General features: G+C 40.7%; 1 protein-coding gene across 2 annotated transcripts; it reads left to right on the forward strand.

Moving 5' to 3' along the window:
* Positions 1-8: 8 nt before the first annotated feature.
* On the forward strand, positions 9-26,471 carry DHFR (dihydrofolate reductase). Of its 2 annotated transcripts, XM_007976837.3 has the most exons (7): positions 215-319; positions 489-694; positions 1,139-1,188; positions 3,349-3,454; positions 14,845-14,971; positions 18,867-18,982; positions 23,507-26,471. In XM_007976837.3, the coding sequence occupies exons 3-7, from the start codon at positions 1,164-1,166 to the stop codon at positions 23,583-23,585; spliced, it is 453 nt and encodes a 150-aa protein (XP_007975028.1). In that variant the 5' UTR covers positions 215-319; positions 489-694; positions 1,139-1,163; the 3' UTR covers positions 23,586-26,471. The 2 variants fall into 2 exon arrangements, with proteins under 2 accessions (XP_007975037.1, XP_007975028.1); XM_007976846.3 differs by lacking the exon at positions 489-694 and having other exon boundaries at positions 9-319.
* Positions 26,472-27,341: the final 870 nt, after the last annotated feature.

Below are 27,341 nucleotides of genomic sequence, written 5' to 3' on the forward strand. Positions count from 1 at the left end.
GGGCAAGGATGGCAGCCCGGGAACAGGGCCCAGCCGGGAGCGCGAGCCCGCGGCCGCAGTTCCCAGGCGTCTGCGGGCGCGAGCCCGCCGTGACCCTGCCGTGCGCCGGGGCGGGGGGCGGGGCCTCGCCTGCACAAATAGGAACGAGGGGGCGGAGCGGCCACAATTTCGCGCCAATCTTGACGGCGCGTTCTGTTTTAACGAGCGGGCTCAGAGGTGTTCCAGCTGCTGTCATGGTTCGTTCGCTAAACTGCATCGTCGCTGTGTCCCAGAACATGGGCATCGGCAAGAATGGGGACCTGCCCTGGCCGCCGCTCAGGTATCTGCCGGGCCGGGGCGATGGGATCCAGAGTGGCGCAGGCTGCCCGCGGTCGGGGTATCTGGGTGGGACGCGCCGGGCGACTCCCGGCGAGAGGATGGGGCCAAACTTGCGGTCTGCGCTCGCAGGAAGGGTGGGCCCGACTGGATTCCCCTTTTCTGCTGCGCAGGAGGCAAAGTTGCTGATTTCTGCCCGGATCCTGCTGCCAGGTGAGGTCTTTGCCCTGCTGCGCCCTCGCCCAGGGCAAAGTCCCAGGCCTAGAGAAAACACCTCACCCCTGCCCGCAGCGCTCCGTTTGTCAGGTGCCTTAGAGCTGGAGCTCAAGGAATAATTGTCATGCATGTCCATGTGAAGAGACCACCAAACAGGCTTTGTGTGAGCAACATGGCTGTTTATTTCACCTGGGCGCAGGCGGGCTGAGTCGGAAAAGAGAGTCAGCGAAGGGAGATAAGGGTGGGGCTGTTTTATAGGATTTGGGTATGTAAAGGAAAATTACAAAGGGGGGTTGTTCTCTGGCGGGGTAGGAGTGGGGGTCACAAGGTGCTCAGTAGGGGAGCTTTTTGAGCCAGGATGAGCAAGGAAAAGGAATTTCACAAGATAATATCATCGCTTAAGGCCAGGACCGGCCATTTTCACTTCTTTTGTCTTGGAATGTCATCAGTTAAGGTGAGGCAGGGCATTTGCACTTCTTTTGTGATTCTTCTGTTACATCAGGCCATCTGGGCGTATACGTGCGAGTCACAGGGGATGCGATGGCTTGGCTTGGGCTCAGAGGCCTGACAATAATGTTTCGAGTAACGCTGTTTCTCTCACTTGTAGGAATGAATTCAGATATTTCCAGAGAATGACCACAACCTCTTCAGTAGAAGGTAATGTGGGATTAAGTAGGGTCTTGGTTGATGAAATTTACCAATGCAAATGTTATTTAAATGGAAAGTTTTCCGTGTTAATCTGGGACCTTTTCTCTTATGGATCTGTATACAGTTCCCAAGGTTCATTTACCATTATTAAAATTTTTTTGTCTTAGAAATTTTATGTTAACGCACGAGCAAATTATTAGGCGTGGGGCAGAATTGGCAGCTGGGTGGAGGCTTCAGTGGAGGTTAGCACTCGGAAAGGAAAGCAGAGGAGGCCTTTGGAAGAGCTGCTGGAAGAGATAAGCCCTGAACAAAGGCAATGGAGAAGAGAGGGTAAAAAATTTTTAAGGTTACATGACCCTGGATTTTGGAGATCAGGAATTTAAAGATGATGCATCAAGGATGAACGCTCAGATTTTCAGTTTGAAAGCTGACGTGACATGTAAAGGAGTGGAGAATAATGTACCATTGTAATGATGAGGCGCCTCTAGGACATCTAGGATAATTTCAGGCACGGGGATCTAGGTGAATTGAACTATTGGAGGGAAGGGAATAACCAAGGAAAAGAATGTGGGGGTTGAGAGATGCCCCGTTTAAAACCTAAGAGACCTGGATATTTATGGTTATAAGAGGAGGCATGGCAGAGGAAACAGAAACGGTAAGAAAGGAGCAGATACTGCAGCTCTTGAATGGGACAGATACAAGGCATTTGGATTTGACACTTAGGTCACTGGTAGAGATGATGACGAGAGCCCATAGCTAAAGAATTGATAAAAGCCACTCTCAGAAATCCCAATATGGTCTGGTAATGTTGATGTTTCTTTGGTTCAGATAGCTGAGTCTCAAAGTTATTCTCCTAAGAAATTAACCCAAAGTGGACGCTATATGTAAAAAGGTTTTATAGAAGCGTTAAAAGAGTAGGATACAGACATAATTAAACATGTTTTAAGGCAATTGAGTGGAACATTAAGCAGCTATTTTTAAAAGTATGATTTAATATCAATCTACAAAGTACACAAATATGAATAATACAATTATATCACAGTTTTGACAGTACTGATTAGAGGCTGAACATTATTCTAAGTCTTTAATTCCCACAACAACCCTAGAAGCAGGAACTATTGTTATCTCTATTTTATGGATAAAGAAAGTAAACCACAAGGGGTTAACACGATTTGTCTTGTGGATGACAAAATGCATTCAACTTGAGCACTTTGACTCAGAATTTTTGTGTGTGTGTTTTTTTTTTTTTTTTTTTTTTTGGGGGGGGGGGGGGTCTCACCTCTGTCTCCCAGGCTGGAGTGTAGTGGCGCGATCTCACTGCAAGCTCCACCTCCCGGGTTCACGCCATTCTCCTACTCAGCCTCCCAAGTAGCTGGGACTACAGGCGCCTGCCACCATGCCCGGCTAATTTTTTGTATTTTTAGTAGAGATGGGGTTTCACTGTGTTAGCCAGGACGGTCTTGATCTCCTGACCTCGTGATCCGCCTGCCTCTGCCTCCCCAGAATCTTTACTCATTACTATGTTATACACGATTGCAATTGATTAAAAGTAAATATTGGATATAAATTGGATAATGCCAAAGGGAAAAATAGTTATATTTAGGCAATAAGTGATAAGTATGAATTTTGGTAAGACTTTTTTAAGTTTATTTTTTTTAAAGGAGAGCCACTAAATGTCAGGATGTCAGTCATATCTATGCACATACCTACACTAAGTCCTCACTTAAGGTCATCTATGAGTTCTTGGAAACTGTGACTCTAAGTGAAACAATGTATAGCAAAACCAATTTTACCATAGGCTACTTGATGTACACAAGAGTTAAGTTCCTAGGGCATATTGCTGGTCACAAAAACATCACCAAACTTCTAAATGAAGGCCAAAAACACTTCTAATATTAAACACTGAAATAAATATGAGCTATACATACATTTAAGAATAATAATGTGCATGTCTTTAGGATGTGGAAGGAAACTGGAGTACCTGGAGAAACTCCATGCAGACATAGGAAAAGCATGCAGACTCCACACAGACAGTGGCCCTGGCCAGGAATTGATTATTTTTCTCATCAATGTTAGAAGAAAACGATGTTATTCAAGGACTTGTTGTATATAAATATATGAAAATACATGTATATTCCCAAAATATACTTAGGCTTTGTGATTTTATAGGTAAACAGAATCTGGTGATTATGGGTAAGAAGACTTGGTTCTCCATTCCTGAGAAGAATCGACCTTTAAAGGGTAGAATTAATTTAGTTCTCAGCAGAGAACTCAAGTAAGTACCTTAACATAAATTCACCACAAGAAAATAGTGTCTTATAGTGGAGATCAGTATATGATAAAATGAAATTGTATAAAAGGAGCTATTGATGAGGCTGCTTAATATCACAAAGGTGATTATAGAAAACAAGCAGTTATCTATACTGCATGGCAATAATTTCTTCTACTACCTGAGTAATTGATTTCATCATCTTGAAAAGTTACATTAAACATTAAATATCTCACTGTGGTATCAGATTTGCAAGTTTTCTTGAACCATCATTCAGTAGGCTCAAATATAAATTATACAGTATAATCAGTAACTTGTAGTTTCACATAAAGTCAAAACAACTATGTTTTGGGACTTGCTAAAATTAAGTGATGATCTCCTTTCTGGACCCAACCCTAAATGCAATAAAATGTGAATTTTAGGATGGGCCGAAATGGGTCATAATCTTCTGCTCTATTATTCCTAGTTAACCACAATACCCAGTAATATTTTGTACTTAACATTCATTACCCAGTGTCTGAAGATAAAAAATTTCAAAGTATTGAAATGGTTCTAGAGATCCTGGAGAGAAGCAAGTATCTCTAGTTAGCCTCTGATAAGAATTTTCCTGTACCCCAATCCAGGGTTGGAGTCAGCAGTTCATGAAGCCTAGATATGCCTTGACAACTGGAGAGTGGGAGGGGTAATCATATTAAGACTGCCCAGGAAGTCAACTCCAATGGCTTTGGAGGTTGAGGGGTGGCCAGAATTGGACATGTGTTAATCCATTCTCATGTTGCTATTTTTAAAGAACTGCCAAGACCGGGCAATTTTACAGGAAAGAGGTTTAATTGATTCACAGTTCCTAATGGCTGGGGAGGCCACAGGAAATTTAAAATCATGGTGGAAGGGGAAGCAAACACGTCCTTCTTCATATGGTGGCAGGAAGAAGTGCTAAGCTAAGGGAGAAAGGCCCCTTATAAAACCATCAGATCTCATGAGAACTTATATCACGAGAACGTCATGGGCGAAACCACCCCTCCGTGATTCATTTATCTCCACCTCGTACTACCCTTGACATGTGGGGATTTTTACAATTCAAGGTGAGATTTTGGTGGGGACACAGCCAAACCATATCAGGACCTAAGGGGAAAGTCTGGGATCTGGCATGTTAATCATTCTTAGTCGAATAATATAATCACCAAAAAGAATGCAGTATCCTAGGGCATTACTTGCTTGGGAACAGTGGTCATAGTGTTATTTTCCCATGGATATTAGTAAAGATTCAACCGAAGAAGCAGAACCAGTAGTAGATAGAAATAGGTATATTAAAGAGTTTTATTGCGAGGAATTGGCTTACACAATTATGGGGACTGGGTATGTGAGTCCAAAAATCTGTAAAGCAGGCCATCAGAAAGGGCAAGCTGGAATTCTCCAGCAGGGGCTGAAGCAGTACAGGTGAAATTTCTTCAGGAAAGCCTTAACTCTACTCTCAAGGCCTTTAAACTGATTGAATCAGCCCACTCAGATTAAAGTCCGACCTGGCACAGTGGCCAACCCCTGCAATCCCAGCACTTTGGAAGGCCAAGGCAGGTGGATCACTTGAGCCCAGGAGTTTGAGACTAACCTGTGCAACAAAATGAAACCCCATCTCTACAAAAAAATTAGCCAGGGATGGTGGCATGTACCTGTAGTTCCCGGGAGGCAGAGGTTGCAGTGAGGTTGCAGAGTTGCAGATAGTGCCACTGCACTCCAGCCTAGCCAACAGAGTGAGACCCTGTCTCAAAAAAAATAAAAACTGAATTGTAATCACATCTACAAAATGCCTTCAAAGCAACACCTAGATACAGTATCTGAATAACCAAGAACTATATCCTAGCCAAGTTAACACTATGGGAAGGAAAGAACTACACAGCTATATAGGCTAAGGGGATTCAGGCTTACATAGATTTTCTCCCAAGTTCTTCCTAGAATGGCATAGGTAAAACCCCAGAAGAAAGTGTATAGAATATTTGCATTGATTGCCTCTGGGCGACCGGGCAGATTTGTTGATATGCATCTTGCCGCCTGCTTCCATCTTCATGCTATTCTTTCTTCTGGTTGCTAGGATGCTCTGATTATCTCTTTCCTTGGTATATTTCAAATTCACAGACTGTATCGCCATTCCAAGAAGCTCTTTAATGACATTTTTGAATACTACTCAAGTTTGTTTATGGCTAGCTTGAGCTCAAACAGAAAGAAATCTCAGTGGGGGAGATGTTCACTTGAGCCAGCATTTCTCCTCAAAGATAATGAGTGTAATTTTTTTTTACGACCTCCCTGTGATGCATGTAATTGGGTTGGGTTGCTTCTTGTGTATTTTTGTATAACATATGTTGGTGTCTTGTGCTTTTTTTTTTTAAGGCTAAGAAAATTTAAAGTCTTTATTATCAAGCATGCCAGGGAAATAGTGATACCAGTTAGTAAAAAATGTTAGAGTTCTTTTTTGTTGTTGTTGTTCTTCCTCTCGCTTCCTTCCTTGTTGGTCAGTCCCACACATAGAGAGAGCACCTGCTGAGTGCCAGGCACTGCAGGCTCTTGAATAAAAGGGCAGAGATTTATACATGGAAATCACTTGCTTATGTCAGCTCTAAAGAGACTTCATTTTTCACCCCTCTCCCCCAGTGTAAGAAGAAACTGAAACCTCAAGGTAATCACAAATTTTCTACTGAACACTAGTTATTTAGGGTAAATGTTTCCTTAGTAAAGTGTTGGGGGAAAATGTTTTTCTGAAGTTGTCTAGACAATCAAGTTGTGGCTTTAAAAGAACTTGAGGTGAGGCCGGGCACGGTGGCTCACGCCTGTAATCCCAGCACTTTGGGAGGCCGAGGAGGGCGGATCATGAGGTCAGGAGATCGACACCATCCTGGCTAACACAGTGAAACCCCGTCTCTACTAAAAATACAAAAAAATTAGCCGGGCCCAATGGCGGGCGCCTGTAGTCCCAGCTACTTGGGAGGCGGAGGCAGGAGAATGGCGTGAACCCGAGGAGCGGAGCTTGCAGTGAGCCGAGACAGGGCCACTGCACTCCAGCCTGGGTGAAAGAGCCAGACTCCGTCTAAAAAAAAAACAGAACTTGAGGTGAGAAGGGTGGGAATGACCATTGATGAGTACAGAATTTTGGGTTTTTTTGGTGATGGAAATGTTCTAAAGGTAGATAGGAGTTATGCCTGCACAACTCTGTGAATGTACTAAACGTCACTGAACTGTATACTTTTAAAGGGTGAATTTATGGTATGTGATTTTTATCAATAAAGTGACTTTTAAAAGTCTTTGGAACCAGCCAGGCACAGTGACTCACACCTGTAATCCCAGCACTTCGGGAGGCCAAGGTGGGCAGATCACAAGGTCAGGTGTTCGAGACCAGCCTGGCCAAAATGGTGAAACCCCGTCTCTACTAAAAATACAAAAATTAGCCAGGTGTGGTGGCGAGCACCTGTAATCCCAGCTACTCAGGAAGCTGAGGCAGGAGAAGCTGTTGAACCAGGAGGCGGAAGTTGCAGTGAGCCAAGACTATACCACTGCTCTCCAGCCTGCGCAACAGAGAGAGACTCCATCTTAAAAAAAAAAAAAAAAAAAAAAAAAAAACTTGTTGGAACCCAAAATTAAATAAACAAGTTTTGCTGCAATGCTATAGTAGCCTTGACACTATCTTTAGAAAATCCAAAATTGCCTCCATGTTACAAGATTTAAATAGTCTCCCATCCATGAAAGTTAACTAAATTTCATGTCATAATTTTTTCTGATCTCACTATCAGAGTCTCCACGGTAATTAAAACTCCTTGAAGGTGCAGATCTCTCTCCCTGTACCACACACACTTGGAGTAGCAAACACTGAACGACCTGGTTTCTGATATCTGCTATGGCCCCTAGTAACTTTGTGACTTTAGGCAGGTTACAAGTAAGCCTTATTGAAGGTTCTTCCCTTACCTATTAAATGAGATGAATAATGACAACTTTTTAGGGTGATTTTGAAGACTCACTGAAATTTTGTTTGTAAAGTTTCTGGCACACAGAAGGGTATAGGCATCAGTTCCTACAGCCGCCCGCCCCCCGCCCCCACACACACACACACACACAAACTTGCTACTTTATATCTTAATGAAATCACAGTGAACAGACTCATGATCTCATATTCACCTTAACATATTATTTTGTTCTTGTTTCCCTCGATCTTGAGACACAAATCCACTGCCACCTAAATCAACTCTCTCATCTCCCCTGACTTCATTCTGGATTCCTTTTTTTTTCTATCTTCACCATGCTCTGCTGTCCCAACCTTTTAGTATTATCAAAGGCAAAATAAAAATGTTGAAATTAATCTCTAAATTTAACATTTTGGGAAGAAAAAAATTGCAGTTTAGGGCATACATGCAGACAGGTAGCCTTCCATATATGTCTGAAGAACAAAGGGAAGGTTAGAGGTTTTATTTAAAAGGAGAACTGTTACCGCTCTTTGAGAAAGTTCATTGGCACTACTAAGGTTTGGGGGAGCTGGCAAGCTCTGATTGGTGAGCAGTGAGAGATGGGCAAAATTAGTTCTAGAGTTACAGCAAGTTATCTCAGAAGCTGGAGATAAAACCAGTTTCAAGTCACAACAAGCAGTTCCAGCAGTCAGGCTCACAGAAAATTACATTCTTGGAGCAATGTTTTATACCCTGAATGCTTTTTTCCCCTGTCCCCTTAACTCTGATTTAGTTGGGTATGACAAGAATGACCCACTGTCACCCAGGCTGGAGTGCAGTGGTGTGATCTCGGCTCACTGCAACCTCCACCTCCCTGGCTCAAGCAGTTCTCCTGCCTCAGCCTCCCAAGTAGCTGGGATAACAGGCATGCACTACCATACCCAGCTACTTTTTGTATTTTTTGGTAGAAATGGGGTTTCTCCCTGTTGGCCAGGCTGGTCTCGAACTCCTGACCTCAGGTGATCTGCCCACCTCTGCCTCCCAAAGTGCTGGGATTACAGGCATGAGCCATCAAATTCGGCCTACCCTGTTTGAAACCTCACCACAGTTTACTTTTCTGCTGCCCTCAACTTTCTCAGAGCTTTCTTGTGTTAAATAACTTTAGTATGATTAAAATAAAATTCTATACTACACTTCGATTGTAGTCTGTCATGCCTGTGCCTTTGCTCATGTTTTTATCTCCTTTGACACTTGGTTAAGGAATCATGCCCTGAGGAGTATTTTCCCTCATCACCCCGGCCCTGCATTCCCATGAAGCGTCCTTTGCACGTCTTCATTGTATGTCCTTTCGTACATTATAGTCACTGCTGAGATATTTCTGACTCATCACAATCTCTTTGAGTGCAGGGACTGCATATTTTATCTCTATCCCCAGAATCTAGCATAACCCCTAGCAAATTAGGGATTCAGAAATCACACAATGAATAGTACATAGGTGATTTATAAAAATAGAACCATCCCACATAGTACCACTTTGTAACCCTCCTCTTTTTCCCTCATATATTAGAAAATAAAGTCCTGTAAATATTTTTAGTGGCTGCATTGTATTCGATTATGAGGCTGGAGCATACCCAATTTTTAATATGGGCACACCTCAGAGATATTGCAGGTTCAGTTCCAGACCACTGCAATAAATAAAGCAAATATCACACTAAAGGTGGTCACATGAAGTTTTTGGTTTCTCGGAGCATATAAAAGTTATGTTTACACTATAGTAATAGTCTAATAGATGTACAATAGTATTTTATCTTTAAAAAATGTATGTACCTTAATTAAAGTATGACTAAAAAATGCTAACAATCATCCAAGCCTTCAGTGAGTCATAATCTTCTCACTATGGAGTGTCTTTCCTTGATATTGATGGTTGCTGACTGATAAAGGTGATGGTTACTGAAGGCTGGGGTGACTGTGGCAATTTCTTAAAATAAAACAATGAAGTTTGCCACGTTGATAGACTCTTCCTTTCATGAAAGATTTTTCTGGAGCATGTGATGCTATTTTATAGGATTTTACCCACAACAGAATTTCTTTCAAAATGGGAATCAATCCTCTCAAACCTTGCTGTTGCTTTATTAACTTAGTTTGTGTAGTATTCTGAATCTTTCGTGGCCAAACAATGTTCACAGCATCTTCACTAGGAGTAGATTTCATCTCAAGAAGCCAGTTTCTTTGCTCATCCATAAGAAGGAACTCCTTATCCACTGATGTTTTATGAGATTCCAGCAATTCCATCCCATCATCAGGCTCCACTTCTAATTCTAATTCTCTTGCCATTTCCACCACATCTGCAGTTATTTCCACCCCTGAAGTCTTAAACCCCTCAAAGCCATCATGAGGGTTGGAATCAACTAACTCCAAACTCCTGTTAATGTTGATATTTTGATCTCCTCCTATGAATCATGAATGTTGTTAATGGCATCTAGAATAGTGAATCCTTTTTAAAAGATTTTCCATTTACTTTGCCCAGATCCATCAAAGGAATGACTGACTATTGCAGCTACAGCCTTAGAAAATATATTTCTTAAATAGTAAGACTTGAAAGTCAAAATTACTCCTTGATCCATGGGCTGCAGAATGGGCAGGAATATTTTGAAAGGAAATCTTCCTTCCTGAGCAGTAGGTCTCAACATTAGGCTTAAAATATTTAGTGAACCATGCTGTAAACAAATGTGCTGTCATCGAAGTTTTGTTGTTCCATTTCTAATGCACAGGCAGAGAAGATTTAGCATAATTCTTAAACGCCCTGGGATTTTCAGAATGGTAAATGAGCATTCGCTTCCACTGAAAGTCATCAGCTTGCCTTAACCCCCAACAAGAGAATCATCCTGTTCTTGGAAACTTTGAAACTAGGCATTGACTTCTCCTCTATAGCTATGAAGTCCTAGATGGCATCTTCCTTGAATAGCAGGCTATTTTGTCTCCATTGAAAACCTGTTCTTAGCGTAACCACCTTCATCAATGATCTTAGCCAGATCTTCCGGATAAACTTGCTGCTTCACCTTGTACTTTTTTCTTATGAAGACAGCTTTTTCCTTAAACATCATGAACCCCAAACCCTGCTAGTTTCAAACTTTTCTTCTATAGCTTTCTCACCTCTCTCAGCCATTACAGAATTAAAGAGGGTTAAAGCCTTGTTGTAGATTGGGCTTTGGTGTAAGGTAATGTGGCTGGTTTGATCTATCCAGACCACTCAGCTTTCTCCACATCAGCAATAAGGCTATTTGTTTTCTTTGTGTGTGTGTGGGTTTTTTTTTTTTTTTTTTTTTTTTTTTTTTTTTTTTTTTTTTTTTTTGAGACAGAGTCTCGCTGTCGCCCGGGCTGGAGTGCAGTGGTGCGATCTTGGCTCACTGCAAGCTCTACCTCCCAGGTTCACACCATTCTCCTGCCTCAGCCCCCTGAGTAGCTGGGACTACAGGCACCGGCCACCACGCCTGGCTAATTTTTTTTATATTTTTAGTAAAGACAGGGTTGTACTGTGTTAACCAGGATGGTCTCGATCTGACCTCATGATCCTCCCGCCTCGGCCTCCCAAAGTGCTGGGATTACAGGTGTGAGCCACCGCGCAGGCCAGGCTGTTTGCTTTCTTACCGTTCACACTTTCACTGGAATAGCACTTCTAATTTCCTTCAAGAGCTTTTCTTTTGTATTTACAACTTGGCTGTTAGATGCCAGAGGCATGGCTTTTGGCCTGTCTTGGCTTTGCTATGTGCGTCCTTCACTAAGCATAATCATTTCTAGCTTTTGATTTTACATGAGAAACATGCAACTCTTCCTTTCACTCCCACGCTTAGAGGCCATTGTAGGGTTACTAATTGGCCTCATTTCAATATTGTTGTGTCTCAGGGAATTGGGAGGCCAGAAGAGAGGGAGAGAAACAGGAATAGCCAGTTAGTGGAGCTGTCAGAACACAACATGTATCAGTTCACCATCTTAAAAGGGCATGATTTATGGCACCCCATAACAGTTACTTGCAACAGTAGCAGCAAGATCCCCAAAACATATTATAATGAAAAAGCCTGAAATATTGTGAGAATTACCAAAATGTAACATAGAGATACAAAGTGAACACATGCTGTTGGAAAAACTTCACCAATAGACCTGCTCAGTGCAGGGTTGGCACAAACCTTCAATTTATAAAAAAGAAAAACACCTCAGTATCTTTGAAGCACAATAAAATGAGGTATGGTTTAGTAGGGAACCCCATTTTTAAAGGCTCAGTGTGAAAGGTCTTAAATTGAGGGTGTATTTTTGTGCTCTGGTTAAGACACCATTCCATTTCAGGGTTTTTTGTTTTTTTAAGTGGTTTCCCAACACTCCCTGGGGAAATGGAGCCAGAATTCCATTGGCCATCCTCACATCAGGAACAGTGAAAAAGGATAATGTTTACATGGCACCTGGGGTAATCAGATAAGGCCATAGGACAAGAGTCAGGGTTCCACCTAATCTAAGCCCTACCATCCTGATGTCTAAGGGCCCCTGTAGCCCACAGGCACCAACTGCTGTCTTTTGTCCACGTAACAAGTTGCAGCTCAAGTTTCAAAGTCAGGCTGCTGGAGTTCAACTCCAAGGTCCGTCATTTCCTGGCTGTGTGACCAGTAGTTTCTTAACCATTCAGCCTCAGTTTCCTCATCTATAAAAAGGAATGATAGTACCACATGCGATTGCCAGTTAAATGCAATGTGTACATTATCTCATTTAGTCTTCATGCAAACCCTCAACACCCAGTCACAAAAACATCAAGCATGTCCACACATTTCTTACCAAAGAATATGTATGCTACCACATACCAACTCCCCTTTGTCAGGGAATCCAATCTAGATTGGTTTAAAATAATTATAGGAAAGAAATTCAGCAGTGAAATACGTCACTATATTGGATGCTTCCGATTTGTCATTTACTGTATTAATTTCTAGCACTTGTGCCATGTAAGGGCTGATGAACTCAAACACTAGCTCAGCTTTTTGCATGTTCTTTTTTACCTGGAGGTCCAGTGTTTCCTGTGATACTGAACTCTAAACTGCTAAATAGCCACATTTTACGGAAGCATATTCTTCATACCTTTTTTTAACTTAAATCTCTAACTTTGCTCTATCTTTAATTTATTTTTTTTGGTTTTTTTGTGGCGGCAGGAGTTGGGTTTTTTTGAGACAGAGTCTCACTGTCTCACCCAGGCTGGAATGCAGTGGCGCAATCTCAGCTCACTGCAACCTCCACCTCCTGGGTTCAAGCGATTCTCCTGTATCAGCCTCCCAAGTACCTGGGATTACAGGCACGCGCCACCATGCCCAGCTAATTTTTCTATTTTTAGTAGAGACGGGGTTTCACTGTGTTGGCCAGGCCGGTCTGGAACTCCTAACCTCAGGTGATCTGCCCGTCTTGGCCTCCCAAAATGCTGAGATTACAGGCATGAGCCACCATGCCTGGCTAATCTGTTCTTCACTTTCTTTTCCACACTCACTACAAAAGGGCAAGGAAGTCGTCACATCTGTAGTTACTAACACCGTCACAGCTCTGTTTTGGCCATCATCGGTTTATTAACTAAACTCTCTTCTCTCCCAACTCCAAATCTTTGTTTCTTCTAGATTCAGTTCTCTCTCCGAAGAGCCTAGTCCAACCTGGTCCCTGCAACTGCCCTGATACCTTAGGAGATAACCTGGGCTTATTTAACTTCTCCCTGGCCTCCATGTCTTTTTCCAGCCTGAGTCAAAGTACATTCTTTGCTCTAACCTAATGCTTTTAAGAATGACAGAATAAAATAAGTAAAATACATATTAGGAGGGAGAGGGAGGAGGCAATCAAGTTCTTGATTAATCCTTATTATAACTATGAGTTCAAGGGCAATTATATAATCTTGTTAAAGCAGCAGGCTAAAAACTTGACATTGAATTGTAATTTCTGTTGTGTATCTAATTACTATGAAAGCCTATTTCCACATGTTTCGTCATTTATAAAGGGAATTGCAACCCCCACCATGACCAACAAAATAGTTTCAGAGATTGGGAGAGACTAAGCTAGTCAGTGTACACCAAGCTTGTCCAGCCCACGACTCGCAGGCCTCAGAGTGGCCCAGGATGGCTTTGAATGCCACCCAACACAAATTAGTAAACTTTCTTAAAATGTTATGCACAGATCTTTTTTTTTTTTTTTTTTAAAGCTCATCAGCTATCGTTAATGTTAGTGTATTTTATGTGTGACCCAAGACAATTCTTCCAATGTGGCCAAGAGAAGCCAAAATATTGGACCACCCCTGAGTAAACACTGAAATTAATTAACTTCTTCCCTTTTGGATTTTAATTACATAATAATAAGCTCATTTTTTAATACTTCACCCATTCCTGTATTGTTTGAAACATGAAAATCCTTTCCCCGTTCCCAAAGGTAGTGACATATTAACAGTCTGAATGTCATTCAACCTTTTCTGCAGTCATTCAAACATATCACTCTTTTTCTAATATTTTATCAGGAAAATCTTCACACATACAGAAAGAAGTTTACAGTAAACCATCCACCTAGATCTACCATTAACATTTTACTCTACTAGTTTCATCACATCTTCATTCATCCATCAATCGATCTTGTTCATTTTTGCATTCATAATAAACTGCAGACATTAGTGTATTTCCACCTAAATACTTCATCATTCATACCATTAATGATTCAGTCTTGACCGGGTGCTGTGGCTCACACCTGTAATCCCAGCACTTTGGGAGGCCGAGGCGAGCAGATCAGCAGGTCAGGAGATCGAGACCATCCTGGCTAACAGGGTGAAACCCCATCTCTACTAAAAATACAAAAAATTAGCCAGACATGGTGGTGGGCGCCTGCCCACAGGCTGAGGCAGGAGAATGGCATGAACCTAGGAGGCGGAGCTTGCAGTGAGCCGAGATCGTGCCACTGAACTCCAGCCTAGACAACAGAGCGAGACTCTGTCTCATAAATACATAAATACAATGATTCTGTCTTTTACAGTTTTTTTTCTTCTGAAGTAACTATTACATGAGACACAAGTCTTAAATGTACATTTGCTAAGTTTTGGTAAATGTATACACCTGTGTAACCCCAGCCCTATCAAAGATACAGAATAGTACCTATCATCCCTAGAAAGTTCTCTCCTGTCCTATCCAAGTGAATCTTTATCCCACCCCTCCGGAAATAACTCCTATTCTGATGTTTTTCCACCAGAGATATCACAAGATACCACCTGGTTCTGTTTCATGATTCATTGTGAGCCATAGATGTACAAATGTAGGCTGAATTATTGGTCATAGGCCATACTGATGTTAAGTGCTTCTTGTTGAAAGGATTCATATTTATGATGATTTGAATTCTATAGTCACTGCTGCTTAGTCAGATTATTTGACTAGTATGGATGGATTTTATGAAAATTATATGTAATTCTTTTTTTAACCTCAGGGAACCTCCACAAGGAGCTCATTTTCTTGCCAGAAGTCTGGATGATGCCTTAAAACTTACTGAACAACCAGAATTAGCAAATAAAGTAGACATGATTTGGATAGTTGGTGGCAGTTCTGTTTATAAGGTAAGCGTAGTTATTGGTAAATAAAAAGAAATGTTCTATTCTACTTTCTTTCAGCTTCCCTGCCATTTAAAGGAAGTGGAAGAAAACAGATATAACTCGTCGTCTGAACCTTTAAAAAATTAAGCCATGAGTATAGGAAGCAGCACATTATCTGTACTGTAAATTATTTGTTGTCAGTTCAAATTATTTGTTGTTTGATATTATACAAACTAAATAGAAATGCAAAAATAAATATTTTAGTCTGTATCAGCCTATCTTTTATAGGCTATTTATTATTATTTATAGCCTATTTATTATTTATTTATTCATTTATTTTTGAGACAGGTTCTTGCTTTGTCACCCGGGCTAGAGTGCAGTGGCACTGTCTCACTGTAGCCACGAGCTCCCAGGCAGGCCCAAGCAATCCTCCCACCTTTCCTCCCAAGTAGTTGGGACTTCAGGCACACACCATCATGCCTGGCTAATTTTTGTATTTTTTGTAGAGTCAGGGTTTTGCCATGTTGCCCAGGTTGGTCTTGAACTCCTGGGTTCAAGCAGCTGATCTCCCAAAGTGCTGGGATTACAGGCGTGAGCACCCAGCCTATTTATCTTTTTAATTGGCAAATAATTGCATATATATATTATGTACAACATGTTGTTTTGAAATGTGTATATATTGTAGAATGGCTAAAATGAGCTAATTAACATATGTATTACCCACTTATTTTATGTGGTAAGAACACTTAAAGTCTACTCGCTTAGCAATTTTCAAGAATACATTTATTAACTATAAAATAATAGATGTTGTACAATAGATCTCTTTAACTTACTCCTCCTATGTAACTGAAATCTTGTATCCTGTGACCAACATCTCTCCAGTACCAGTCTACTTTCAAATCAAAGAATAATTGATGTTTCCAATTTAAAATCCATTCTAAATCTTTTCCTGAGAAATGTAGTTGCATTGCACTGGTTTCTACTACCTAAATGTACCCTAGATACACTTTGTCTTTCAGGATGAATCTATCTCTTACTGAGAAAGGGTTGGGGCTCTCAGTTGATATACATTAACTAGATGTATATGAATTTATTACAAGCAGAAAACTTCCTCAACCAATATTTTTGGGGTTTTGTTGTTGTTGTTGTTGTTGTTGTTTTTTGAGACGGAGTCTCACTCTGTCGCCCAGGCTGGAGTGCAGTGGCATAATCTCGGCTCACTGCAAGCTCCGCCTCCTGGGTTCACGCCATTCTCTTGCCTCAGCTTCCCGAGTAGCTGGGACTATAGGCGCATGCCACCATGCCCAGCTAATTTTTTTGTATTTTTAGTAGAGATGGGGTTTCACCATGTTTGCCAGGATGGTCTTGACCTCCTGACCTGCTGATCCGCCTGCCTCAGCCTCCCAAAGGGCTGGGATTACAGGTGTGAGCCAATGCGCCTGGCCAATATACCTCTTTTTTAATACCAAATGACTTCCAGCTTTAAAACTTTTGAGGATAATAGAATTCTTTGCCTTTTAAAACATTAATGAAAAGTTAACATTTATGAGGAGGAAGAAAAATCAGTTTCTGCCATTTGGGTGGTCTTGTGGTAAGATATATACACTGAAATTATTTTAGAAAGAAGAAGTAGGTGGAGGCCTGTAATCCCAGCACTTTGGGAGGCCAAGGCGGGTGGACTGCTTGAGGTCAGGAGTTCAAAACCAGCTTGGCCAACATGGTGAAACTCCATCTCTCCTAAAAATACAAAAATTAGTTGGGTGTGGTGGCGGGCCCCTGTAGTCCCAGCTACTTGGGAGGCTGAGGTGGGAAAATCACCTGAACACAGGAGGCAGAGGTTGCAGCGAGCTGAGATCGTGCCACTGCACTCCAGCCTGGGTAACAGAGAGACTCTGTCTCAAAAAAAAAAAAAAAAAAAACTCTCAGTTTCTTGGGCTCCTGTTTCTAGAACCTCTTATTTTCTCAATTTGTGATAGAAGAAAATGGACATTTTTTCCTTGATATTTTCATCCAAGTATGAATTTCTTCTAAGAAAACAAGTTATTTCTCTATTTTGTTCAGTGCCTACCACACTTTGAATGATTCATTACCATAGTCACTAGAAAATGTATTCTTTAAGCAATATAAGTACATAACTGCATTTATATAATATGATAAATCTATATATAGATAAATAGGAAGTAGAATCTTCAAATGGTATTTTTACATTATCCACCTACCACACATCACAACAGCTTGTAGATATCATTCAGGCTTATCTTCTGTGGGCCAAATTGGACCTTCCAGCCTATTTTTGTAAAGAAAGTTTCATTGGAACACAGCTCCACCCATTCATTCAGTACTGTCTGTGGCCTACAAAGGTGGGAAACCCTATGGCCCTCAGAGCCAAAAATATTTACCATCTCTCCCTTTACAGAAGGGTTGCTTATATAATCACCCTTTTTTTTTTTTTTTTTTTTGAGACTGAGTTTTGCCCTTTTTGACCAGGCTGGAGTGCAATGGTGCGATCTCGGCTCACCACAACTTCCGCCTCCCAGGTTCAAGCGATTCTTCTGCCTCAGCCTCCCAAGTAGCTAGGATTACAGGCATGCACCACCATGCCTGGCTAATTTTGTATTTTTAGTAGAGACAGGGTTTCTCCATGTTGGTCAGGCTGGTCTCGAACTCCTGACTTCGGGCGATCCACCCGCCTCAGCCTCACAGAGTGCTGGGATTGCAGGCATGAGCCACCGCGCCCGGCTTATAATCAACTTTAATACAGAACTTCACCACCACAGTCAATCTAATAATCCAGACGGCTCCTAAGTGACTAAGGGGCAGGTAACATAGACAGCATGTGCAGGACAAACTGATAATTCACGTCCTCGGCAGGACAGAGCAGAACAGCACAAGATTTCTTCACACTACTTAGAACAGCATGTCATTTAAATCTTATGCATTATTTCTGGAATTTTCCAGTTAATATTTTCAGATCACAGTTGGCCACAGATAACAAACTGGAAAGTGAAACTGCAAATAAGGGGAGACTCTGCATTCCACTTTTTAAATTTTTGGTACAGTAAGAATTGGTAGAGCATCTATTTGGTTGTAGCAAAAATAATAAATGATTTAATATAAAATGATGTTTTGAAAATAAATAAAATTTGTTCTGTACCCTTATTTGGAATTTTAAAAATAAACACTTGGATTTGTTGTGTGTGTGTGTGTGTGTGTGTTTTCTATAAGCTATTTAAGATCAAGAATTACTGCTTTCTTAGAATTGCAATTAAGACATACTTTTTATGAATGAGAATTTTAAGACACTCATTCTAGGGCAACTTTTTCTACAGAAATTATCAACCATATTTTAGGGAGTAGTTAGAAAAGTCATGTACAATATTAAGCCAAATGTTAATACAATTGTTAGCAACAAGAAGCAGAATAAATTACCTACCTACTAGCATTGTAATTATCTTCTGAGAATTGGAAGCATTACTAAATTTTATGTATATGTACTAAGTATGCTCTTGGGGTTTTCCATAGTCAAGGTCTCATTAAATTGTACTATCTTATTCATACATGTTAATGTAAATTTTTCTATGGAGAACAACTAGACAATTTGGGACTCTTAACTCTAAATAGCCAAAGGGAAAACAATAAAAGAGAATGCTTAAATTAAAAAGTTCTTGTAAGCAAACTGGAGGCCAGACTATATTTAAACTCAGTCTGTCATAATTATTGTTAATGGTTAGTGTCATTCTCAATATAACTAAGGCATACTTTGCAGCACCCCAGATGAAATAATAGGATATTTTAATAATATGCTTTGGCAGTACCAAGCATATTTTTAATACTTAGTATAAACTAACTAAACATAAATCTTAGAGTTTCTATGTCTTTTGATACACATTAAGAAAACTGATGTTGTTTTATTTCAAAGGAAGCCATGAATCACCCAGGCCATCTTAAACTATTTGTGACAAGGATCATGCAAGACTTTGAAAGTGACACCTTTCTTCCAGAAATTGATTTGGAGAAATATAAACTTCTACCAGAGTAAGTATATTATTAAAAAAAAAAAAAAAGGCCAGGCACAGTGGCTCATGCCTGTAATTCCAGCACTTTGGGAGGTCGAGGGGGGCAGATCACCTGAGGTCAGGAGTTGAAGACCAGCCTGACCAACGTGGCGAAACCCCATCTCTACTAAAAATTCAAAAAATTAGCTGGGCGTGGTGGTACATGCCTGTAATCCCAGCTACTTGGGAGGCTCAGGCAGGAGAACTGCTTGTTCCTGGGAGGCAGAGGTTGTAGTGAGCCAAGATCACGCCATTGCACTCCAGCCTGGGTGACAGAGCAAGACTCTGTCTCAAAAAAAAAAAAAAAAAAAAAGTTTTAAACCCTGAGCATGTGATGTCTTTCCCCTTGTTTAGGTCCTATTTCGTTCAGCAATGTTTTATACCTTTCAGTGTTAAATTCATTCTTATGTGTTATATTCCTTTTGATGCTGTTGTAAATGGTGTTTTCTTTAGTTTCAGACTGTTCATTGCTATTTACAGAAATGCAAGTAATTTTTGTTTATTGATCTTGTATCTTGCAACCTTGCTGAACTCATTTAGTAATTCTGATTCTTAGTAGATTCCTTAGGATTTTCTCTACAGTATAATGTCATCTGCAAATATAGGTTTACTTCTTCCTTTTTAATCTGGATTTTTTTTACTTTTTTCTTTGCCTAATTGCCATGGCTAGACCTGCCAATACAGTGTTGACTAGAAGATAGCAAGAGCAGACTTACTTGTCTTGTTCCTAATCTTAGAGGGGAAGCTTTTCTCTCTCATCAAGTGTGATTTAAGCTGTTAGTGCCTTTATCACATTGAGGAAGATCCCTTCTGTTTCTAGTTTATTTAGTATTTTTTATCATGAGAGTATTATAGATTTTGTGACATACTTTTTCTGAGTCTATTGAGATGATCATGTGGTTTTTGTCTTTTATACTAATACTTTAATGTACTGTTAATATGGTATATCACATTGATTTTCATGTTAAACTAATGTTTCTGGGATAAATTCTAGTTGGTATCTAATCCTTTTTATATGTCACTGGGCTTAGGTTGCTAGTATTTTGTTGAAGATTTTTGCATTTATATTCGGAAGGGGTGATTTATAGTTTGTTTGTTTTTCTTTTTGAGACGGAGTCTCGCTCTGTCACCCAGGCTGGAGTGCAGCAGCACAATCTCAGCTCACTGCAAGCTCTGCCTCCCAGGTTCATGCCTCCTGAGTAGCTGGGACTACAGGTGCCCACCACCACGCCCGGCTAATTTTTTGTATTTTTAGTAGAGACAGGGTTTCACCACGTTAGCCAGGATGGTCTCGATCTCCTGACCTCATGATCCGCCCGCCTCGGCCTCCCAAAGTGCTAGGATTACAGTTTTTGTTTTTGTTTTTTTTAAATGCCTTCCCCTGGTTTTGTTATCAGGATAAAAGTGACCTCATAGAGTGAATTAGGAGATGCTCTCTTCCCTTCTGTGATTTTGAAAGAGTTTGTGATGGATTGGTAGTACTTCTTAAATGTCTTAGAAAATGTTAATAGTGAATAGATTGAGATAGGAATAAGGAAATTGCTCCAAAGTGGAGATTCTAAACAAGGCTATGGGAGAAAGCAAAAAACTCTTCCATTGCAACATTTGATGGTCATTTGTACTTTCAGGCATCTACTAACATAACATCGTAACAGCCTCTTTAATGGAATGGAGGGAATTCTCTAACGGGAGACCTAGAATAAGTCAATCCTTCATTCTCTGGAGAAAAAGGAAACCTGTGAAGATAAAGTGAATATACCTTGTCCCTGGAAAACTAACATTGCTCAATTCTGGAGCGGCTTTCTCTCCAGATCTCCGTGCGCTGGGGAACTTGGATTTGCTTTCTACTGTCCAAATATAAACTTTGGTCATTCTCCACCTCCCCTATCCCTTTCCCCACAGCTACTCACTTAGTTTAAGCCCCGTTGTCTCTATCAGTTGACCTCTTGTGGTTATATAGGTTTCTGTTCAAATATAATGTCTTCTATTAACACTATTCTTCCCGATTTAAAAAATAAGACACACTAGTATAGTGAAATACCGATGAAAGAGAGAACTTGTGAGGCAAGAAGAGAATAAAATTAGAATGTAGGAGGAGCCACAAGTGATGGAAGCCAGAGCAGAAGGTCATATTAATAAAGTAAGGTGGATTTACTTTGTATCTGCCTTCATCCCTGTAGGTCATTGTTTGGGCAGTCGATTTTTCAACAGCACTGTGCCAGCCTGTCCTCTAGGGCTCTGCTCTCATTCGTCTTACCTGGAAGAAATCTATCTCAGACTATTTCACACTAGACCCCAACCAAACCAGCAGGCCCAGATATTTTATATCGGCAATTTTCTACTTAATGAGCCCCCAACAGGCTTTTACTTCTAGTTAACAATCTTGTGTGTGACCACGTAGTCAAAGAGAATAGAGATTAAAAGAGGCCTGTGGAGGCAGTAGTTGGCTCCAGAGCTGGGACAGATGCCCCTTGTCATCTCCAGAGCTGGGACAGATGCCCCTTGAAGTAGGTTTTGGATAGGCTGATGTTTCTTCTTCTGACCCTACAACTTCCTGTCAGGATGCTGGCATACTTGTCCACATTACTCAGCTGCCCCTTTGCTCCTGAGCCTGTGCTTCCTTTAGAGTCTTGATTTTAATTGTGTTTTGGTTTTTCGGTCTATTTTTTGTTTTTGAGATACAGTCTTGCTTTGTTGCCAAGGCTGGAGTGCAGTGGCACGATCTTGGCTCACTGCAACCTCCTCCCAGGTTCAAGCGATTCTCCTGCCTCAGCCTCCCAAGTAGCTGGGATTACAGGTGCCTGCCACCATGCCCGGCTAATTTTTGTATTTTTAGTAGAGACGGGTTTCACCGTGTTGGCCAGGCTTGTCTCGAACTCCTGACCTCAGATGATCCACCCGCCTCGTCCTCAGCTTCCCAGAGTGCTGGGATTACAGGTGTGAGCCACCGCCCCCGGCCCAGAAACTTCTTGATATGTCGCTTTTGTCTTATGAACTGACAGTCTTGACACTTGAGAATTTTGCACCAAAAATGTATGTAGATGTTACTTTTTATGACTCATTTCAGAGAGACTAAAATTATAATAGAAAATGGTTAATAGAAACATTGCTTCTTCCTCTGAAATATAAATTATTCCAGAAAGCATCTTTTTCCCTGTAATTTTGTTACTTTGTACCCCTAATTTTTTTTACCAAAATTGCATAATCTCTAATTAGTCAACAAAGGTTAATGTCTGTTATCACTCAGCAACGTATTGAATATCACGAGACTTAAACGTTTACTGTGTTTTCCCTGCCTACAATGAGTTTTAAAAATAGAGAAATGAAACAAACCAATAATACTAGTAGGCACCATTTATAGAACACTTAATGTGTTAGGCACAATGCTACATTCTTTTTTGGTTTTTGGGGGTGGGGGCGGAGTCTTGCTCTGTCATGGAAGCTGGAGTGCAGTGGCACCATCTTGGCTCACTGCAACCTCCACCTCCCAGGTTCAAGCAATTCTCCTGCCATAGCCTCCTGAGTAGCTGGGATTACAGGCACCCGCCACCATGCCCAGGTAATTTTTGTATTTTTATTAGAGACAGGGTTTCACCATGTTGGCCAGGCTGGTCTTGAACTCCTGACCTCAAGTGATCCACTCACTTTGGCCTTCCAAAATGCTGGGATTACAGGCATGAGCCACTGCGCCTGGCCAACAATGCTAAATTTTTTTACAAGGAGGAAGACTTTGACAGCCAGGCTCAGAAGCATGTCACACAGCAGAACCAGAATGAAGCACAGTCTGATTCAAGCAGGTGTTCCTGACTACCTGGAGCATACTGGGGTGCAGCCTGCATAGTACTGAAGAAGTAACCAAAGATTGGGGTTCACTGGAGGCTGGAATGGTCAGAAGATTCCTCAGTGGAGAAGCTGGGTTTTGGATGGGAAGCTGGAGGGAACACAGGCTTAAGTGAGAGTTAGGGAACAGGAATGGCAGATCCTAATAAAGGAATTACAATCTGCCACACATTGTGGAATTTAGAGCAGTGTGGTGTCCATCAGTCACACTGAAGCAGAGAACCTGTCACTGTCCAGGGCACATAATTTCAGTTATGCCCTAAACAGCTTCAGGTTGTATTTTGTCTTTTGCTTACACAAGAAATGTGACACCAAATGTAAGTCTTGCCAAAAGTTCTTAAGAAATTTCCTATGAGCTGGGTGATAGGAAAGATACGAGGGAAACTGCTAACTGGTTTTTGAGAGAATGAGGAATCCAAAGGAAACAAAAGAGGAGAAATTACACTTTTTGTTTTCTAACTTTCTATATAGTTTACAGTTTTTTTCTTATCATTTGCATATGTAGTATATTTGCATGATATTTATCCAACTTGACAGTGGTTTACCATTGTGAAGAAAAAAGGGAAACTTTATTTGCTTTATGCATTATTGATGCGTTTAAACTGAGAATGACGGAAGCTGTGTTTTTAATGGACACATAATTATATATTTTTTTCTTTTACAGATACCCAGGTGTTCTCTCTGATGTCCAGGAGGAGAAAGGCATTAAGTACAAATTTGAAGTATATGAGAAGAATGATTAATATGAAGGTGTTTTCTGGTTTAAGTTGTTCCCCCTCCCTCTAAAAATAGTATGGATTTTTACATTAGAAAAAAAGTATTTTGTTGACTTTAGATCTATAATTATTTCTAAGCCACTTGTTTTTATTCCCCACTACTCTTGACTCTATCAGATACCATTTATGAAACATTCTTGCTATAAATAAGTGCTTCTCCAAGACCCCAACTGAGTCCCCAGCACCTGCTACAGTGAGCCGCCTTTCCACACCCATCGCATGTGGCACTCTTGCCAGTCCTTGCCATTGTCGGGCTTTTCAGATGTCGGTAATATTTATTAAAGGTGAAGACCCACATACCCTTCAACTGAGCAGTTTCGCTAGTGGAAATACCAAAAGCTTCCTACGTGTATATCCAGAGGTTTGTAGATAAATGTTGCAGCCTTGTTTGTAACAGTGAAAAATTGAAAACAACCTGGAAGTCCAGTGACGGGAAAATGAGTACGTTTCTGTCTTAGATTGGGAAACCCAAAGTACATTCCAAGACTGAAATTTCAGTGAAAGCAGTTTATTTGCTAGGTCATACCAGAAACCGTCAGTTGAGGTATGGAAACACTGAACTGAGAAGGTAAGAAAACCAGTTTAAAGTCAGCGAGCAGGTTCTCACTGGTAACAGGCTCCATACTGCTGAGATACAGGGAAATGGAAGGGAAAAAACTGGAGTATTGATTCCCCTCTCTCCTTGGTTGTCAGCTCTCTGTCCTGTGTGTGGGCGGAATGTACTCCAGCTGTTCTATAGTAAGTCCCAGGTGTTTGCAGTAAGAAGCTGCTGGCATGCACGGGAACAGCGAATGCCAAACACTTAAAACAATTCTTGTTTAAGTATGTAAGCGCTTCACATATATATATATATATGGGGGGGGGGGGGTTATCTGTTTGTTTTTAGACAGTTTCACTCTTGTTGCCCAGGCTGGAGTGCAGTGGTGCAATCTCAGTTCACTACAACCTCCGCCTTCCCAAATTCAAGCAATTCTCCTGCCTCAGGCTCCCAAGTAGCTAGGACTAAGTGCACGCCACCATGCCCAGATAAATTTTTTATTTTTTATTTTTAGTACAGACGAGATTTCACCATGTTGGTAAGGCTGGTCTCAAACTCCTGACCTCAAGTGATTCGCCCACCTCAGCTTCCCAAAGTGCTGGGATTACAGGCATGAGCCACCACACCTGGCACATCTTCATTCTTTTTATGTAGTAAAAAGAATAAAACCACGCATGGTTTATTTGAAATATTCTATAATTTAAAAAAATACAGAAGCAGGAAAACCAATTCTAAGTTCAAGTGAGGGATGATGGTTGCTTGAACCAAAGAGTTGCATGTAGTAAGAAATTGTGATTTAAGATATATTTTAAAGTTGTAAGTAGCAGGATATTCTGATGGAGTTTGACTTTGGTTTTGGGCCCACTGAGTTGGAGATGTCTTTGAGAAATGAAGGAAGTAGAGAGAGAATAAAAGAAAAACTAGCTGGGCCCAGTGGCTCACACCTGTAATCCTAGCACTTTGGGAGGCCAAGGCAGGTGGATCACTTGAGACCAGCTTGGGCAACATGGCAAAGCCCCATCTCTACAAAAAACACAAAAATTAGCTGGGTATTGTGGTGCACACCTGTATTCCCGTCTACTCAGGGAGCTGAGATGGAAGGATCAATTGAGCCCATGAGTCCAAGGCTGCAGTGAGTCATAATTGTGCCACTGCACTCCAGCCTGGGTGACAGAAGAGACCTTGTCTTGAAAAGGAATCTGAAAACAATGGAACCATGCCTTCAGAATTCTAGAAAGTTATTTTCAACTGATAAATCTATATTCACCCAAATAATCAAGGGTGAAGGTAAAATACATTTTTAGACAAGCAAAGACTCACGGGTTACCTCCATGTACCCTTTTTTGAGAAGCTATTGGAGAAAATACTCCAGCAAAGTGAAGGAGTACACAAACCAGAGAATGACATAGATCCAGCAAATAGGATCCAACACAGGCAATATTCCAGCTATGGAGCTGGCTTAAAAAGAAACAGTAAAAATATTAATAGGTTAGCTGGGTGGAATGGCCCATGCCTGTAGTCCCAGCTACTCAGGAGGCTCAGCAAGAGGATGACTTGAGCCCAAGAGTTGCAGACAAGCCTGGCTACCTTAGTGAGATCCCTTCTCTTAAAAATAATAAGTTATTGCCAAATTTGGGGCATTTGGAAAGAAGTTCATTGAAGATAAAGCAAAAGTAAAAAAATAAGGGGGAAGGGTTGGTTAGGCAATCATTAATTTTAGGGCAGAAAGAAGTACAGGATAGGAAGAGCATAATACGCTGTTTTTCTCAACAAGGAGCAATACATACACAGTCATAATGATGTGGTGACTGCTTAGCCCCTAAATATGGTAACCACTTTGGGACAATATGGGAGGAAGTGAAGATAACAATGGTGTAAGAGCTAAATCCTCACCTGTCATATCCAGAAATCACTATATAATGTATAAAATAATCAAGAAATGACTAAGTAGTTATGTGAGGGTAAAAACAGAAGACATTGCTGGAAGAGTTAAAAGTCATTGCTCTGGAGAATTAGGAGGGATGGGGCAGGGGACTGTTAGGATGCATTATAAACTGAAGCTTTTTAAAATTTTATGTATTAATATATGCATTCACTTGAAAAACTAAAAAGATAACAATTTGGAAAAACCCATGAAGGTAACTAACAGAAGGAAAAACTAAGAATGAAAAGTATTTGCCTCTGGAAAGAATAACTGGCAGGACTGTTGTTTTCATTGTAAGACTTTTGGAGCCATTTAATTGTACTTAACCATTTTCATCTATTTCTTGAATAAGAACAATTCTATCTTAATAAAGAGTTACACTTGTTCATAAGTGCTGACCTCCTGTTGTTCTTTGTACACTCCACACAAAATTTCAAAGAAACTCTGATGGCAGTATATCTCCATGGTCAGCTTAAAAATAGAGAAAGGAAAACATAGAATTAGCCAAGAATCACACAAAACAAAGATTAGTTGTGTTAGGAAACAATCAAAATCAAGTCTTTTTCCAGATTTCCTTATGGAACAGCACTGTAAAGTGATAACTTGGGGCAAACATGTAAATAATAAAACAAATGTTTTAAATGTTCAGATTAGCACATTTTTTGTTTCTGTGAGATTAAAATTGTGTGTGACATACCCACTTCCTTAAAGGCAATGTTTCTCAAAATGTTGTACCTGCTATTCCTGAATCAGGAATGGGTCCCAGAATCTGCCTTTTAAACAAACATCTCAGCTAATCTGAAGCCTGCTTAAGTTTGTAAGGCACTGCTTTTGCACTCTAAGGAAGAAAAAAAAACAAGTTTTAATTCCCATCTCTAAGACATCTCAGTAAAGCAAAACAGGAAAGCAAATTATAAGTTAGTATATGAGATTTCAGAAGGCAAAGTTGTAAAGATTAGATTTTCTCAGCCTGGGCAACATGGCAAAACCACGTCTCTACAAAAAATACCAAAAAACTAGCTGGGTATGGTGGTGCCTGCCTGGAGTCCAAGCTACTTGGGAGGCTGAGGTAGGAGGGTCACTTGAGCCCAGGAGGTGGAGGCTGCAGTGAACCGAAATCGTGTCATCACTCCAGCAGCCTGGGTGACAGACCAAAACCCTGTATCAAAAAGATTTCCTTGTTGCTGATCTATTTTAAGAGCAAGACCTTCTTAAATGTGTAATGCAAATACATTAAAAAGTATTTAATATCAGTAACTCC

The sequence above is a fragment of the Chlorocebus sabaeus genome, chromosome 4 (genome assembly GCF_047675955.1).
Source record: "Chlorocebus sabaeus isolate Y175 chromosome 4, mChlSab1.0.hap1, whole genome shotgun sequence".
NCBI lineage: Eukaryota > Metazoa > Chordata > Mammalia > Primates > Cercopithecidae > Chlorocebus > Chlorocebus sabaeus.